Source organism: Drosophila mojavensis, unplaced genomic scaffold (assembly GCF_018153725.1).
Source record: "Drosophila mojavensis isolate 15081-1352.22 unplaced genomic scaffold, ASM1815372v1 contig_136, whole genome shotgun sequence".
Classification (NCBI taxonomy): domain Eukaryota; kingdom Metazoa; phylum Arthropoda; class Insecta; order Diptera; family Drosophilidae; genus Drosophila; species Drosophila mojavensis.
The window spans coordinates 13,455,827-13,470,089 of record NW_025318667.1 but is presented as its reverse complement, the minus strand read 5'-3'; the positions used below and the strand labels follow the sequence as shown (position 1 = coordinate 13,470,089).

The 14,263-nt window shown below is 44.7% G+C and overlaps 2 protein-coding genes across 2 annotated transcripts; one reads left to right on the top strand and one right to left on the bottom strand.

Moving 5' to 3' along the window:
* Nucleotides 1-46: 46 nt before the first annotated feature.
* On the bottom strand, nucleotides 47-2,218 carry LOC6583753 (adenosylhomocysteinase). The gene is made up of 4 exons (XM_002009382.4): nucleotides 2,101-2,218; nucleotides 1,729-1,919; nucleotides 968-1,309; nucleotides 47-887 (listed from the first exon to the last, which is right to left on the bottom strand). The coding sequence occupies exons 1-4, from the start codon at nucleotides 2,123-2,125 to the stop codon at nucleotides 147-149; spliced, it is 1,299 nt and encodes a 432-aa protein (XP_002009418.3). The 5' UTR covers nucleotides 2,126-2,218; the 3' UTR covers nucleotides 47-146.
* A 534-nt stretch (nucleotides 2,219-2,752) lies between these two features.
* On the top strand, nucleotides 2,753-12,881 carry LOC6583752 (nuclear pore complex protein Nup153). Its single transcript, XM_032731979.2, has 9 exons — nucleotides 2,753-3,279; nucleotides 3,798-4,039; nucleotides 4,123-4,704; nucleotides 5,069-5,340; nucleotides 5,435-10,049; nucleotides 10,121-10,291; nucleotides 11,061-11,192; nucleotides 11,990-12,054; nucleotides 12,692-12,881. The coding sequence occupies exons 2-9, from the start codon at nucleotides 3,872-3,874 to the stop codon at nucleotides 12,777-12,779; spliced, it is 6,093 nt and encodes a 2,030-aa protein (XP_032587870.2). The 5' UTR covers nucleotides 2,753-3,279; nucleotides 3,798-3,871; the 3' UTR covers nucleotides 12,780-12,881.
* The last annotated feature ends 1,382 nt before the right edge of the window (nucleotides 12,882-14,263 follow it).

The window sequence follows — 14,263 nt, the reverse complement described above, 5'->3', positions numbered from 1 at the left end:
CCTATGTATGTGAAATGTCATAAAATTTGATTAGAAAACGATTAAATTCAATGAGGTTTTGGTTTTTATTGGAATTTAGGATAAATGCCGAAATGTATATAAAACACCATCGCAAACGGCTGTCAGCGGGGAGTGAGGGGTGTGGTTTAGTATCTATAGTGATCGGGTTTGAAGGGTCCTGTCTTGGGCACCCCCAAATAATTGGCCTGCTTGTCCGTCAGCTTGGTGAGTTTCACTCCCAGTTTATCCAGATGCAGGCTGGCCACCTCCTCGTCCAGCAGCTTGGGCAGGACATGCACACCGACTGTGTATTGGCTGGACTTGGTCCAGAGCTCAATCTGGGCGAGCACCTGGTTGGTGAACGAGTTAGACATCACAAAACTGGGATGTCCATGGGCGCAACCCAGATTAACCAAACGACCCTCAGCCAACAGGATAATGTGCTTGCCGTTGGGCATGGTATAGCGGTCCACCTGCGGCTTAACATTCACCTTCTCCGTGGCATTCTTGTTCAGCCAATCGACATCGATCTCACAGTCGAAATGTCCAATGTTGCACACAATCGAATCGTCGGGCATATTGAGCAGATGCACCGATGTGATAATGTCCCGGCAACCGGTGGTGGTCACATAGATGGAAGCCTCCTTGCTGGCTTCCTCCATGGTGGTCACCTCGTAACCCTCCATGGCTGCCTGCAGCGCGTTAATAGGATCGATTTCGGTGATGATAACGCGACCGCCGAATCCTTTCAGGGCTTGGGCACAGCCTTTGCCCACATCTCCGTAGCCAGCCACACAACAAACCTTGCCCGCAATCATGACGTCCGTGGCACGCTTGATGCCATCAATTAGAGACTCACGGCAGCCATAGAGATTATCGAATTTGCTCTGGATAGAATAGAGGAAGACAGAGGGAGATGGATGATGGATGAACTATGTACATCAAGTCACTGCAAAAGATGTTTTACCTTGGTCACCGAATCGTTGACATTGATCGCTGGCACGCCCAATCGTCCCTCCTTGAACATTTTGTACAGATTGTGCACTCCGGTGGTTGTCTCCTCGCTCAGACCCTTGATGCCCTTCAGATAGTCGGGGAAACGCTCATGCACCAAATTGGTCAGATCACCGCCGTCATCCAGGATCATGTTCAGGGGCTGGCCATCGGGGAAGACGAGCGTCTGTTCAATGCACCACGTGTACTCCTCATCGGTTTCACCCTTCCATGCATACACTGGGACTCCAGTGGCAGCGATTGCCGCCGCTGCATGATCCTGTGTGCTGAAAATATTGCAGCTCGACCATTGCACCTAGTGGAGAGAAGGAATATTTGAACCAATTGTTCATCTAGTGGAAGACCTAGCTTAAGGCTGCTAATATGGCTAACCTTCCATATTTTGTGACGAAATCATCAAGAACTGATTGTGCAAAGGAAATGAAATTGTTGACAAAGCAAATCTTGATTAGGATCTGAACATGCCTTCGCATTCTAATTTACATATGGAAGTAAACAACTTAGCATATCAATGGGTTCTTGTGCTGTGACCCCCTGGTGATCCCTTCTAGAGATTATTTGTATTTTTTGTTTGTTTGCTATCAGTGTTGGCGCCTTGAACTCACGCGTGACCCCCAAGCGAGAAAATAGAAATTTCGGTATTGTTATTTCGTTCAATTTGTGATAAGGACTACGGGCACATAGTAACAGAGCTAGAAGAGATTCTTGACTTACCTGAGCACCCAGCTCAACGAGGGTCTCGATCAGCACGGCCGTTTGTACGGTCATGTGGAGGCAGCCGGTGATACGGGCGCCCTTTAGGATTTTCGATGGGCCGTACTTCTTGCGGCATGCCATCAGGCCGGGCATCTCGTTCTCCGCAATGATAATCGCTTTGCGGCCCCATTCAGCCAAACTGATATCGGCTAGAAGACAAACAGAGATAAGATACAATCGGCACACAATATAAACAACGATTAGCACAACGTGCTTTAACCTCTAGCAACATGTGCGCATGCATAAAAAAAATGAAAAAAAACAGCATGTGTGCGTCCGTGTGGCCAAATTTGCCGGTATTAGAATGCGCTGGTTTTATTTATAACTCACCAACTTTGTACGCGGGCTTGGACATCTTGGATGGAATTGCGAGTACAAAAATAGGATTAAGAGCTGACAACGACCGAGCTGACAACGCGCGCAACGGTAAGTGACCAAAAATATAAATCTCAAGATCGTATGAAATAAATCGTTCTATCGATTTACGCAATGCAAGATGCAAGAGCTTATCGATATAAGTGAGCATTTGCTGCTCAAGTTATATTAGCGTGTTCTGTCAGGAACTATCGATTACATCATAGTAGGCGTATAGCTACATAAACTGCTTAAATATATATTCATTACATTAGTAAACAACGTTCTGTGAGGAACACATTTCTAAAAATTTTTATTTATAAATCAAGCAAATTATTAAAAATCTTAATTGTATATTGTGCAATACTTATCGGCGTGTGAGCAAATTGTATATGTACATGACAGAAAGTTATCTAGCGCGTTTTCAACCTTTTATGAATTGCTTATACTTACATCAAAATTATATTTGGCAAACCATTTTATACTCAAATGCAAACTTTTTGAAATAGTCGAACCGCGCCTTCTGACGATAGTTGGTAAGATTTACAGCACTAATGGTTATTGCAGCAAACGTGAATTGTCGCACACAGAGATATCGGCGCCATTTTATTTCTCGTCACTCGTCACTCGTTCAATTTCTATCCGCTACTCGTTGCCCCTGGCACACACGCGTTTTCCAAATCGTGCTTTTTTTCGCTCTCAGTTTATTTTTTAGTGTGCGAATTAAACTATTCAATCAGTTAAGCAATCAATTCGCGATATATATGTGCTGGTCAACAAATGACAAATGCATCTAATGCCCTAGCTTTGTGCGCTCATAAATTAAATTGAGTACGTGAGTTGTGCGTTTTTTTTTGTTGGGCCGAATGCAAAGTACGACGGCGACGCACAGTTCGACCGCAACGCGACGTTGATGTCAGTTTAAGTGTGTGTGAGTGTTTGTGTGTGTGCAATAAAAAAAAACTACGAATTGCGAAAGAGCAAAAAAGCAAGAAGAAAAAAAAAGAGGAAAAGACATAATTCTACGTTTAGCAATAAAAAAAAAAAAAGCGGAGACGAGAGCCCAAAGACTGCGTAAAACATACAAAAGAGGCGCGCGGCGTGAAATGCGCTAATAAAGTAATAACAGCCCATCATTGCTCGGGGAGGGGAGGGGTAAGTGTATGTGTGCAAACGGCTGCGTGGCTCGCATTATATACATAAGTATATAAATAAGTACCAAATCAAGTAAAAAATGAGTTGACAAATTAGTTACTAAAAAAAACATAGAAAAAAAAATCAGAACTCGTTATAAATAGTTCAAGCAACAAAATGCTCGTTCGTACGCATAGCAAGGCCAAGCGCTTTATGTGTTAAACAAAATTAACGAAACTAAAAAAGCAAAAAAGAAAATTGAAACATAAAATACTTGGCGATCATGGCGCCAAAGTGCAAACTGGAGTTGGTCCAGAATCAGAAACCGCTAAAAAAAATTGAGTCGTGTAGTAGACAAGAGAGCGCCGCGTGTGTTGGAATCCCATAGTGACACTCACACGCACACACACATGCAGCAGAAATACACACGTACACAAAACTCGCATTGAACACACAAACACACACGCATAAGGAGACGCTCACGCGGAATTGCAACAGTGTGACCATCTTTAATTTTAGCTTTATTCTCTTCTATTCAGTTTGGCGTGCGATTGTATGCTTGTGTGCAGTGTTGCATTTTGTGCGTGGACGGGGGGCCGGCTAAAATCCAATGATGTCCGCATTTGAGGATGGCCAACAACAACCACAAGAAGAACAGCAACAACAACTAACTCAAACGCCGCGCACTCCACTAAGACTTACTAATGAAGCCGCTAACAACAATAACACCAGCAGTAGCAGTAGCAGCGGCAGCGGCAGCAAAACCAACAGCAATAATAATGTGAGTACAGCTGCAGCGGTAGCTGCTTTTGCATTCGCCTTTGCCTCCGATTCTAATCTTTGTCCACCATCTCAATTCTCTAGTCCATCATGGGCAAAGTAAAATTACGCGTGTCTAGCATACTTCCTGATTCGCTGAGCAAATGGTTCTCACCCAGTGCTGCTGCTAATGTAAATAACAATGCCACGGAACAAGAATCCTCAACATCAAACTCACCGTCGCAGTCGCAGTCCCAACAGTCAACGGCTCAGCTCAATGGCAGCGCCTTGCTGACCACAGAATTCAAACCGAAGCGCAGTCGTCGTCGCATACAGCTGGAAGCTGATGATGCTGGTGATAATGCCGTTGATGACGGTACCAGTGCGCAGGATCTGAATGAAGAGGAAGTCCAGCTGGCCGATAATATAGCTGAACATGATCTGGCCGGCGAGGATGAGCAGACGCGTCGCAATGAATATAATGTTAGCCTGCTGCGTAAACGTCAATTGATAGCCAGTGACGACGACGACGACGACGATGATGAGGATGAGGAGGGCGAGGACGAGGACGACGATGAGCTCGATGAGGGCACACAGCAGAATAACTATCGAATGCAGCAGGCAAATCGCAGTGTTAATTATCGCAGTAGTGCGGCACAGCCGCTACAAAAACGCAAGCGTATTGAGGTAAGTTATCGATATCTGTCACACTTTGATGCAGAGCTAACTGAATAGGTATAGCTTAATTCCCCATTTATATGCCTTAATAGCTAATTCTTTATTTCATTTAGCTTAGCAATTTATAATCGATAGCATTAACTTATCGAGCAAGTCGATCATTATTTGATAGCACTTATTTTTATAGACTATGATGATTATAATTTGCTTTACCATATCCTTTGCTCTCGATAACTTCGCAAATCCTGCCGTTTTGCTTAGCTAATCGATATCAGATAATATGGCAATACTATTAATCTATAGAGTTATCATTGTATTGTATTAGCACATCTCTCGATAGCTCTTAATTGACTTTCCTTTGCTCTGTTTGCAGCCGACTGAAACTTCGTTTAGCCCTCAGTTCAGCGCCCAACAACGTCGTCCCCCACAGCTGCTTTCCTCGACGCCCGCTATTAGCGACGCAGTGCGCAGCCATATGACACCTCATCGCTTCTCGACGCATTTGAACCTGTACGGAAATCAGCGTCAGCGCGAGCCCGCCTACAATTTCATGTCCACCTCGGCCGGTGGCAGCAGCAGCAACATCGGCAACACCAACATCATCAACGAAGCAGCTGTTGCCACCAGCGGTGATTTGCCAATGAGGTAAGCCTTCGTCCTATATCGCAATCGCAAATCCAATCGAAATCGATATGTCAAATGCTAATCTCTCATAATCTTTCATCTTCCATTGATGTAGCTCGCGACGCTCGTTGAATATTGCGCCAATGACTGAACGCCGCGAGACGGCGCTGCCCAGCTACAAGCGACAATCGCTGCTGGGTCATCGCGGGCTGACGACCAACTGGCGCAGCTATCAGACCATCAACGAGGAGGCACCCAATGAGGAGCAGCAGCAGCAGCAGCAGGCAAACAATAATAACAATAACACTATAAAATTAACTAAACGTAGCACAGATTTGCAATCTGAATGCGAGAGTAATGAGAGCCAGGCAGCGGCTGGACGTATGCACAACAACAACAACATCAGCAGCTACAACAACATCATCAAACAGAATAACAATAGCAATAGCAACTCGTTATTTTATGGCAATTTACAGAGCCGCAAATCGGTATTCAATCAAAATGTGGCGTCATCAATGCTGCACCAGAATCAACTTCATCATAATTCAACATTATCGCTCAACTCATTGAATAATCGTCGCCGTTTCAATGCCTCCATATATGGCAGCACATCGGCATTGAGCGATAGCCGACTGTTAAGCACTACCAGCAGCAACAGTAACAGTATCCTAACTGGGAACTCACCATTCTATCAGGGACCCACCGCTTTTGGCGGCAGTTCGGCAAACAATCGTTGCTTTAGCCAAGGCAATTTGACAAACATTATCAATTCTGGTGGCAGCTCGCCGGCGGCATCGAATAGCGATAGCGTTTGCAGCAACAGCAATCAGCAATTGTTCTTGGGACGCCATCATACAATTGGCGGCAGCATTGGCAGCTACGGCATGAAGCCCGTCGACATGCGTCCCCGTGCCAATCTCTCTTCAATAGGCGGTGCCAAGGACAGCAGCGGGCACAATATGCCTGGCCTGTCGCAGACAGCTCAACGTATACTCAATCTGCTTGAGAATCATCGAACGCCTCTAATGGATGCCAAGAAAATGGGCAGCACGTTGCGTGAACTTAAGATGCAGCGGACCTCTAGAAATTTAAACAATGCCAGCATCAAGAACAACATCAGCTGCAACAACCATAGCAACAAACCGTACGCCTATCCAAATCATTCGCTTGCTGGCACCGGCAACAACATCACCATCTGCAACAGCCGCAACAGCACCGCTGCCGATTTGGAATGCAAGGCTAATCTGTTGGTGCCGACCATGTTGCAATTGCTTGAGCGTCGTCGCTTGACTCGTGTCTCGGGAAGTACACGTACTTTGGTCGATTCCATGCAGCTGGAGGAGCAACAGAGGCTGCATCATCGCCCACAGTCACAGCAGCAACAGCAACAGCAGCAGCAGCAGCTGCAGCAACAGCCTGCAAATGCGACACCAAACAGTTTCAATAATAGCAACAAATCAACGAACTCGGGCTCGGGGACCCAGAATCATACGAATAAGATGCGTTCACGTCTATCTCATCAGGTGCGCAAGGATGCGCGCAGTGCAGAGGAGCAACAGATGCCGCCAGCGCCAATCGATTTGCCCAATATTCGTTTCCCGATGATGGCCAATGAACCGAAATTCGATTTGATTATTGCACCGCCGGGTGGACCAGCAACAACTTCAGTCGCTCAGCAACAGAAGTTGCCCAAGCTCAACAACGGCAACAACGGTAGCAGTAGCAACAATCGTCGCCGTCGTTTTCAATTTGCATCACCGATTCCAGTTGTATGCGCCAATCCTACCGAGGAGTCATCACCACTCCAAAAACGCGCAAAGCAAACAGCATATAAATTCTCGGAGCCCCTTCCATTGGATGCGCCGAATCAGAGTGCTGCACCAAAAGCGTTGCAGTTCAATGGTGAATCGACAACAACAACCACCAGTAGTAGCAGCAGCAGCAGCAACAACAACACTACCAAGAACAGCAAAAGCAATGATTATCAATTGCCCAAGCCGACAGCAACATTTGGATTTGGTGATCAGTTCCAGAAATCCGCCAGCGAATGGGAGTGCGGGGCGTGCATGTTGCGCAACAAGGAGGAGTTGCAAAAATGTGTTGCCTGCGAAACACCAAAGCCGAACGCAAAGACAGCAGCAGCAACATCAGCAACAGCAACATCAGCAACTACAACATCAACAGCAGCAACTGCTATGCCAGCAGCAACACTCGGCTTCAGCGGCTTTGGGGATCGATTCAAGCAACCGAGCAACAATTGGGAGTGCAATGCGTGCATGTTGTCGAACAAGGATGAGCATAGCAAGTGCATTGCGTGCGAGACGCCGCGCAAAACGAGCAGCAATGCCTGCTCAGTGAGCGTCTCCAATATTGCGGGCAGCAATAGTGTTAGCAACAGTAGCAGCAGCTTTGCCAGCAGCAACAACAACAGCAACAACAGCTTTCCCATGGGCTTTGGGGATGCCTTCAAGCGTCCGTCCAATATGTGGGAATGCAGCAGTTGCATGATCCTAAGTCCGGCTACTGTTAAGGAATGTCCTGCCTGTCTGACACCAAATCCCAAGAGCAACAGCACCGCTGCCAGCACCACCAACAACAGCAGCAGCAGCTTTAAATTTGGTTTTGCCAGTGCCGGAAATGCTGAGCCGCCGAAACCAGATGCTGGCTTCCAGCAACTGATCAAAGCCCAAAAGTCGAGCACCTGGAGTTGCGAGGCCTGCATGACGCAGAACGATGTGAGCCGCAACAAATGCATTTGCTGTGAGCAACAGAAGCCGGGTGCTACGGCGGAAGCAGTCGGCACGGCAGCGGTGCCCAAGTTTATGTTCGGCTTTCCAGCTAAATCGACAGCAGCAGCAACAACACCAACAACATCTGCTGCTGCAATAAGCACGTCAGGCACAGCAACAAGTTTCGCACCAGCTACCTCGTCGTTCACATTTGGTTTTGCAGCAGCAGCAGCAGCAGCAACAGCTGGCAAGGATGTGGCCGATAGCAACAAGCCTCAAACAACAACAACGTCGGAACCAGCAGCAACAACGACGACAGCAACAACGGCAGCAGCAGCAGCTACCACCACAACAACAACTGCAAGCCTAAATACCTTTAAATTTGGCGCTCCAACAACAGCTGCTAAAACACTTGGCTTTACATTTGGTGCCCCACCAGCACCAGCACCAGCACCAGCAGCAACAGCAACAGCAGCACCACAGCAGCAACAGTTGTCGTTAGCCGCGCCAAAAGCGAGCACTGCTTTAACAGCAACAAGCAGCAGCGGCCTAGGCTTGTTTACGGCAACAACTGTGTCGGTGGCGCCAACAGCAACAACAACAACAGCAGCAGCAGCACCAATATTTGCATTTGGCAGCAGCATGAGTAGCACTGCAGCAACAACATCAACAACAACAAGCGCAGCGGCAACCTCAAAGCCGGTTACCAGCAATTTGTTCACTTTGGGCGGCTTTACGCCACTTGCTGTCGTCTCCAGCAGCAGCAGCAGCAGCAGCAGCAACATCAATAACAGCAGCTTTAAACCAGCAACAACACCAATGTTCACCTTCGGCAGCAACAACAACAACAACAATAATGTCGTTAGCAGCAGCAGTAGTAGCGCAACGCCGCTGGCAGCAGCTGGAACAAAAACAACATCGGTGCTCTTTGGGTCACAGACACCAACAATAGCTGCAACAGTAACATCGATAGCTAGCTTTGCATCACCATCAACAGCAACAGTTACTACAGCGGCTGGCTTTGCGTCAGGCTCTACGGCGCCAACATTTACCTTTGGCAGTCTCGGAGCTGCAAAAACAACAGCAGCAACTGTGGTCAGCAGCAGCACCAACAGCAGTAGCAGCAGCAGCAGCAGCAACAACAACACCACCAAAACATTCTTTTTTGGTTCGCCAGCAGCAACAACAACAACGACAGCAGCAACAATTGGCGCGCCAACAGCAGCTGGCAGCAACATCTTTGGCTCCATTGGAGCCGCCAAGAGCAGCAATGCACCGACCAGCAGCAACACAACGCCGCTGTTCACCTTTGGCAGCGCCAGCAACATGAACGCCAATGCTAATGCGAACAGCAACAACAACATCGGCAGCAGCAGCAGCAGCTTTACCAGCTCGCCAACATTTAGTTTTGGTGGTCCCAAGCCAACAGCAACATCGTTAGCTACTGGCAACAATACAGCAGCTGCGACAACATCAACAGCAGCTACGCTGAGCAGCTTTGGTTGGCCCACAGCAGCAGCAACAACATCGAAGGCAGCAACACCATTTTCAGCCGCAACTCCTTTTGCCAATAGTCCTGCCACAAGTGCTGCAGCAGCTGCACCGTTGCACATTTTTGGCAGCGGCAGCGGCATCAGCAACAATCTGTTTGGCAGCAACACTGCAGCAACAAAAACCACAAATGCTATGCAACCGCCGTCGACTAGTTCGCCATTCGGGGCAGCAGCAACTGCAGGAGCTGGATCATCAACGGCTCAGCCAAATGCTGGCAACGGACCCATCTCCACGCTCTTTGGCAATGTGAACAGTCCGTTCAGTTCGAACACTGGCGGAGTAGCAAATAGCATCGGCACCAGCAGCATCACCTCGCCGTTAACAAACATATTTGGCGCCGGCAACAGCACTCAGAAACCAGCGACTGGAGCAGGAGCAACAGCAGCACCACCACCAACGGGAGCAACAGCACCAAAAATGGCATTTAATTTCACTCCAGCCACTACGGTAAGTGAACTAGAATTTATTTCAATTTGTACACCAATTTAATTGCCATTCCTTGTGTTTGCCTTAAACAGCCTGCAGGTGGCGTATTCAATTTCGGCTCGAATGCCGCCGCCGCTGGCGCTGCTGGCGGCAGCAGCGCGCTGCCAAAGCCTGCGTTCAACTTTACGGACGTTGCACCACAGACGCCGGCATTTAACTTCTCAGCGAATACAGCAACTGCTGGTAATGCGGGCAACCGCGATGTAAGTTTCTAAACACACTAACAACATTTAACAAAAGAACAGAATAGAAGTCATATACATTAATCAGCTTCAGCCAAGCAACACTTGTAGTAAATGGTTTAAAGGAAACACAATCTAGATGTATATTTATATATATCTAGATATCTATATAAATATATATTTTTGCAATTTTCTATTGTTGCTTTTAGCGGCTGTTCTTTTTATTATTTGATTACGTTTGATCATCTACAATTAATGTGCATGCATTTGCGGCAGTGTTGTTAAATGTCGTTAATTGTGCGTGTCTGTTTCTGTTATCGATATTTATCGATGGCACATGCATTCACGCCATAATTTTAGTCACAAATATAAACATAATATTTTCATTTTGTACTTATATTATTTTTCTTCTTGTCTTTATTTTTTATTTCTCTTCTTTCATCTGTTGATTGTTGTCCGGCTCTCTCTATCTCTATGTACTGTTGGAAAATCCCCGAAAAAAAACCTAAACAAATCAAATGTATTCAATTGTACTATCTCCCTCCAAACCCAACCCGCTAAAAATTATGTAAAACGTATATACCCAATTTGCGGGGACGTGGAACGGGCACGAATTCACTATAATTTTGCTGTCATATACTACTATCTACTACTATTACTACTACCTACTACTACTACTACTACTGCTACTGCGCTGTACTGTGCTGTGCTGCTACTACTACCAATTAATGCCACCTACTGCTACTACTCCAACTATTACCACTATTTGAACGGGGTTGGCCTATTGAAGTCAGTAAGATCGGAACGACTTTTCCAGTTCGGGGCTACTGGGCCATCAACGGATGCTGGAGCATCATCCTCCATGATGCCAGCAACCAATAATCAAATGTTCAATTTTACCGCCACAGCGCAGCCCATGCAGGTAAACAAAAAGAAAAAATAAAGTGGACTGTAATTCGATACCTTTATATAATATATATTTGTAACACTAAATATCCATATTTAATATGTATTAATTAATATGTAAATTTATTATGATGTATTGTAGAAGTATTTAGTTTAACATTTGTAAAGGATATTTTAATTTAATATAATATCATTTCTCACTTCGCATGGTTTTGTATCCAGTCAGAGCAGTGCTTCTTAAACTGCACACTATTATCATATCAATTATTTCCTAATGTATGTGTATGAATCTCGTTGGTGTGGGTTCTAATCCTCTCATCTCCGCATGATGATCTGCCGACAAGCACTAAAAACAAAAAGGCTTTTTCACAATTAACATAACATTTACACATCAAATTCTCTCTCTCAAATTCCCATTTCCCCTCACTCTCTTACGCTCACACGAACACAAAACATTACATTCTTACATTTACAGCTTTTTCTTTATTCAAAGCTTTTGTTAAAGTAAGACAATCACATAATTTCACATAAACATATGTACATACCCACTATATACATACATACAAAAAAAAAAAAAATAATCCCATAAAATATCCCAAACAATGTTGAACAGCAACAAATGATGTGCAAACTGTTAACTGAAAAGAAGATATGCAAATTTATTTGCATTTTTTCTTTGACCTTTTCATTTGCGCTCACGTACACACAACAAAATTGAATTATTAAAAAAAAAAAGAAGGAATTATTAAAATTATCAAAGAACGCTTTAAAAACGAAAACTCCCCTTCTACCTATTCAAATATCTTTTTGCAGTCAACGCCAAGCGCCGCACCGTTCCAATTTAATGCCGGTTCGCCCGCGTCATCCAATATATTCGCGTAAGTAGTGTGACAGAGATGGCAAGAGTGACACAGCTGCTGCAAAACAGATCAGAGTGAGCAGAAAATGTGTGTTAGAACGGAAGAAAAAGAGAGTGTTTTTGTTTAATTTGGCCTAATGTTGAATTGAAACACACGTACATACACGCGCACATAAATATGTATGCAAACAAACAAACACAGACACAGACACACAAAATAATTGAATACTTACACAAACAATAACATATGCATTATATTAACATTTACAAGTTTTTGCATTGCATTCGTTTTAAATAATTTTGTAAGGCACTTTTATGTTACCCATTTAACAAAAAAAGAATAAAATAAAAAAATATTTGTATTATTTCGCACATACAATTTGTAAATGTGTTTGTGCCATATGTTGATCATTCCTGTGTGAGTGTGTCATGTCCCTAACTAAATATATATATGTGTGTGCGTATGTGTGCGCGTATGCAATAGAATGCAGCAAAGCAAAAAGCTCTCGTTTACTCAAAATGGCTATGCTGCATATTTGCTCCCTCTCTCTCTCGCTCTCTGTTTCTCCTGCTCTTCTGCTCTCTGCATTACTGTATGCAAGCGGCGTACGAGTGTTTGGGGATCATCCTGAACTAATCCCAATTCTTTTTCTCAGTTTCAATCCACCACCAAATGCTGGCGGTCCCATGCAGAATCCTCGCCGGAAGATGCGCGCCACGGCGCGTCGACTACCGCCTCGGTAGAAATGGAAATGGGCGCAGCAACAGTAGCAGCCGCCAACGCCAACGATAACACCACGGGACAACAATTGACAACAGTAGGACAGGGACGGGGATGTGAAAGTGGAAATATGGCATCGGAACGGCAGCAACTGAGGCACAACGACAGCAACACAACGACGACAACTTGTGACGGTGAGCAGCAACAGCAGCAGCAGCAAGAAGAGGAAGTACACAGGACGACGACAGGGACGACAGTGAGCTGCTCACCTGGACAGCAAGCGCTAATGGCGAAGCTCAGCTTGCAGCGACGCAGCAGCCGGCTGCACGAGCGCCAGCAGCCATTTTCCAATGAGCCGCAGCAACGGCGACAGCAGCAACAAAAACAAAGACTACTCAACAAATATCGCTTTGTGCGCAGCCCCACATCGGCAACAACAGCGACAGCAGAAGCAGCGGCGGAAGCAGCAACAACCACAGTAGCGACAGCTAGTGTTGCCAGATCGTACAAAGGCAGCTTACTGAGCAAACGACCTATGCGCAAAATAAACTGCACTGCCAGCATTAGCCGTAATAATAACAACAACAACAATATCGATAGCAGCAGCACCACCAGTAGCAATGTCGACGTCGCTGGAGTAGTCTCTCCAGCATCGCCGCACATGCGTCGCAGTCGCTACAAGTTGGTGCGCCGCCGCAGCGCTGCCGACTGAACTAGAGAGGAGAGCTGCAATGCAACGATAGTTGAAGATCAGACGACTTAGCAGAACGACAGACTGCAAACAGTTTACAACACTACTACTAATAAACAACAACAACAAATAGAACGGATTGACGGAAATGAACTTTTTGGAAATCATCATTATATAATATATATACATATATAAGTTTTTGTTTTCCTATGAGCCTGCGCTCTGGTCAACATGAACAGCAGCAAGTATAAGCAGAAGAGGAAGAAGAACAAGATGCGCAAGTCTTATAAAATTTAGTTATCTAGTTTCATTTTTTTTTTTCTTAACTTAACTCTTAAATTAATTTTTGTTGATTTGTCAAATTTTAGAACCCAAATTATACATATTATATATATATTATAATAAAACTAAAAAAAAAAAAAAACGAAAAGGAAGAAAAGAAAAATCAAGCCAGTCGGGTAAATAAAATACTTACAAACACTTTGAAGAGCCGTTAATTTCCAGCAAAACAATAGAAAGAAGAAATGTGAAAAAGTAAACAACAATAGAAAATATTTGTAAATTTGCCTTGTGTATTTTCAATTTTTTTTGTTGTTTTTTTTTCTAATTCATATATATATATATATATATGATGCGCTTTTATAAACATAAATAAATATTTGACATACGTATTTATAAAACAGAAAACTAAACGATAATTATGTAATAATTATGTTGTGAAATTGTAAAGAACATGTTAAGGAAGAGAGACGAAGAGGAAAAGAAAGCCAAGATATAGCGCAAAAAGAAAACTATATATATATATATACATAATAT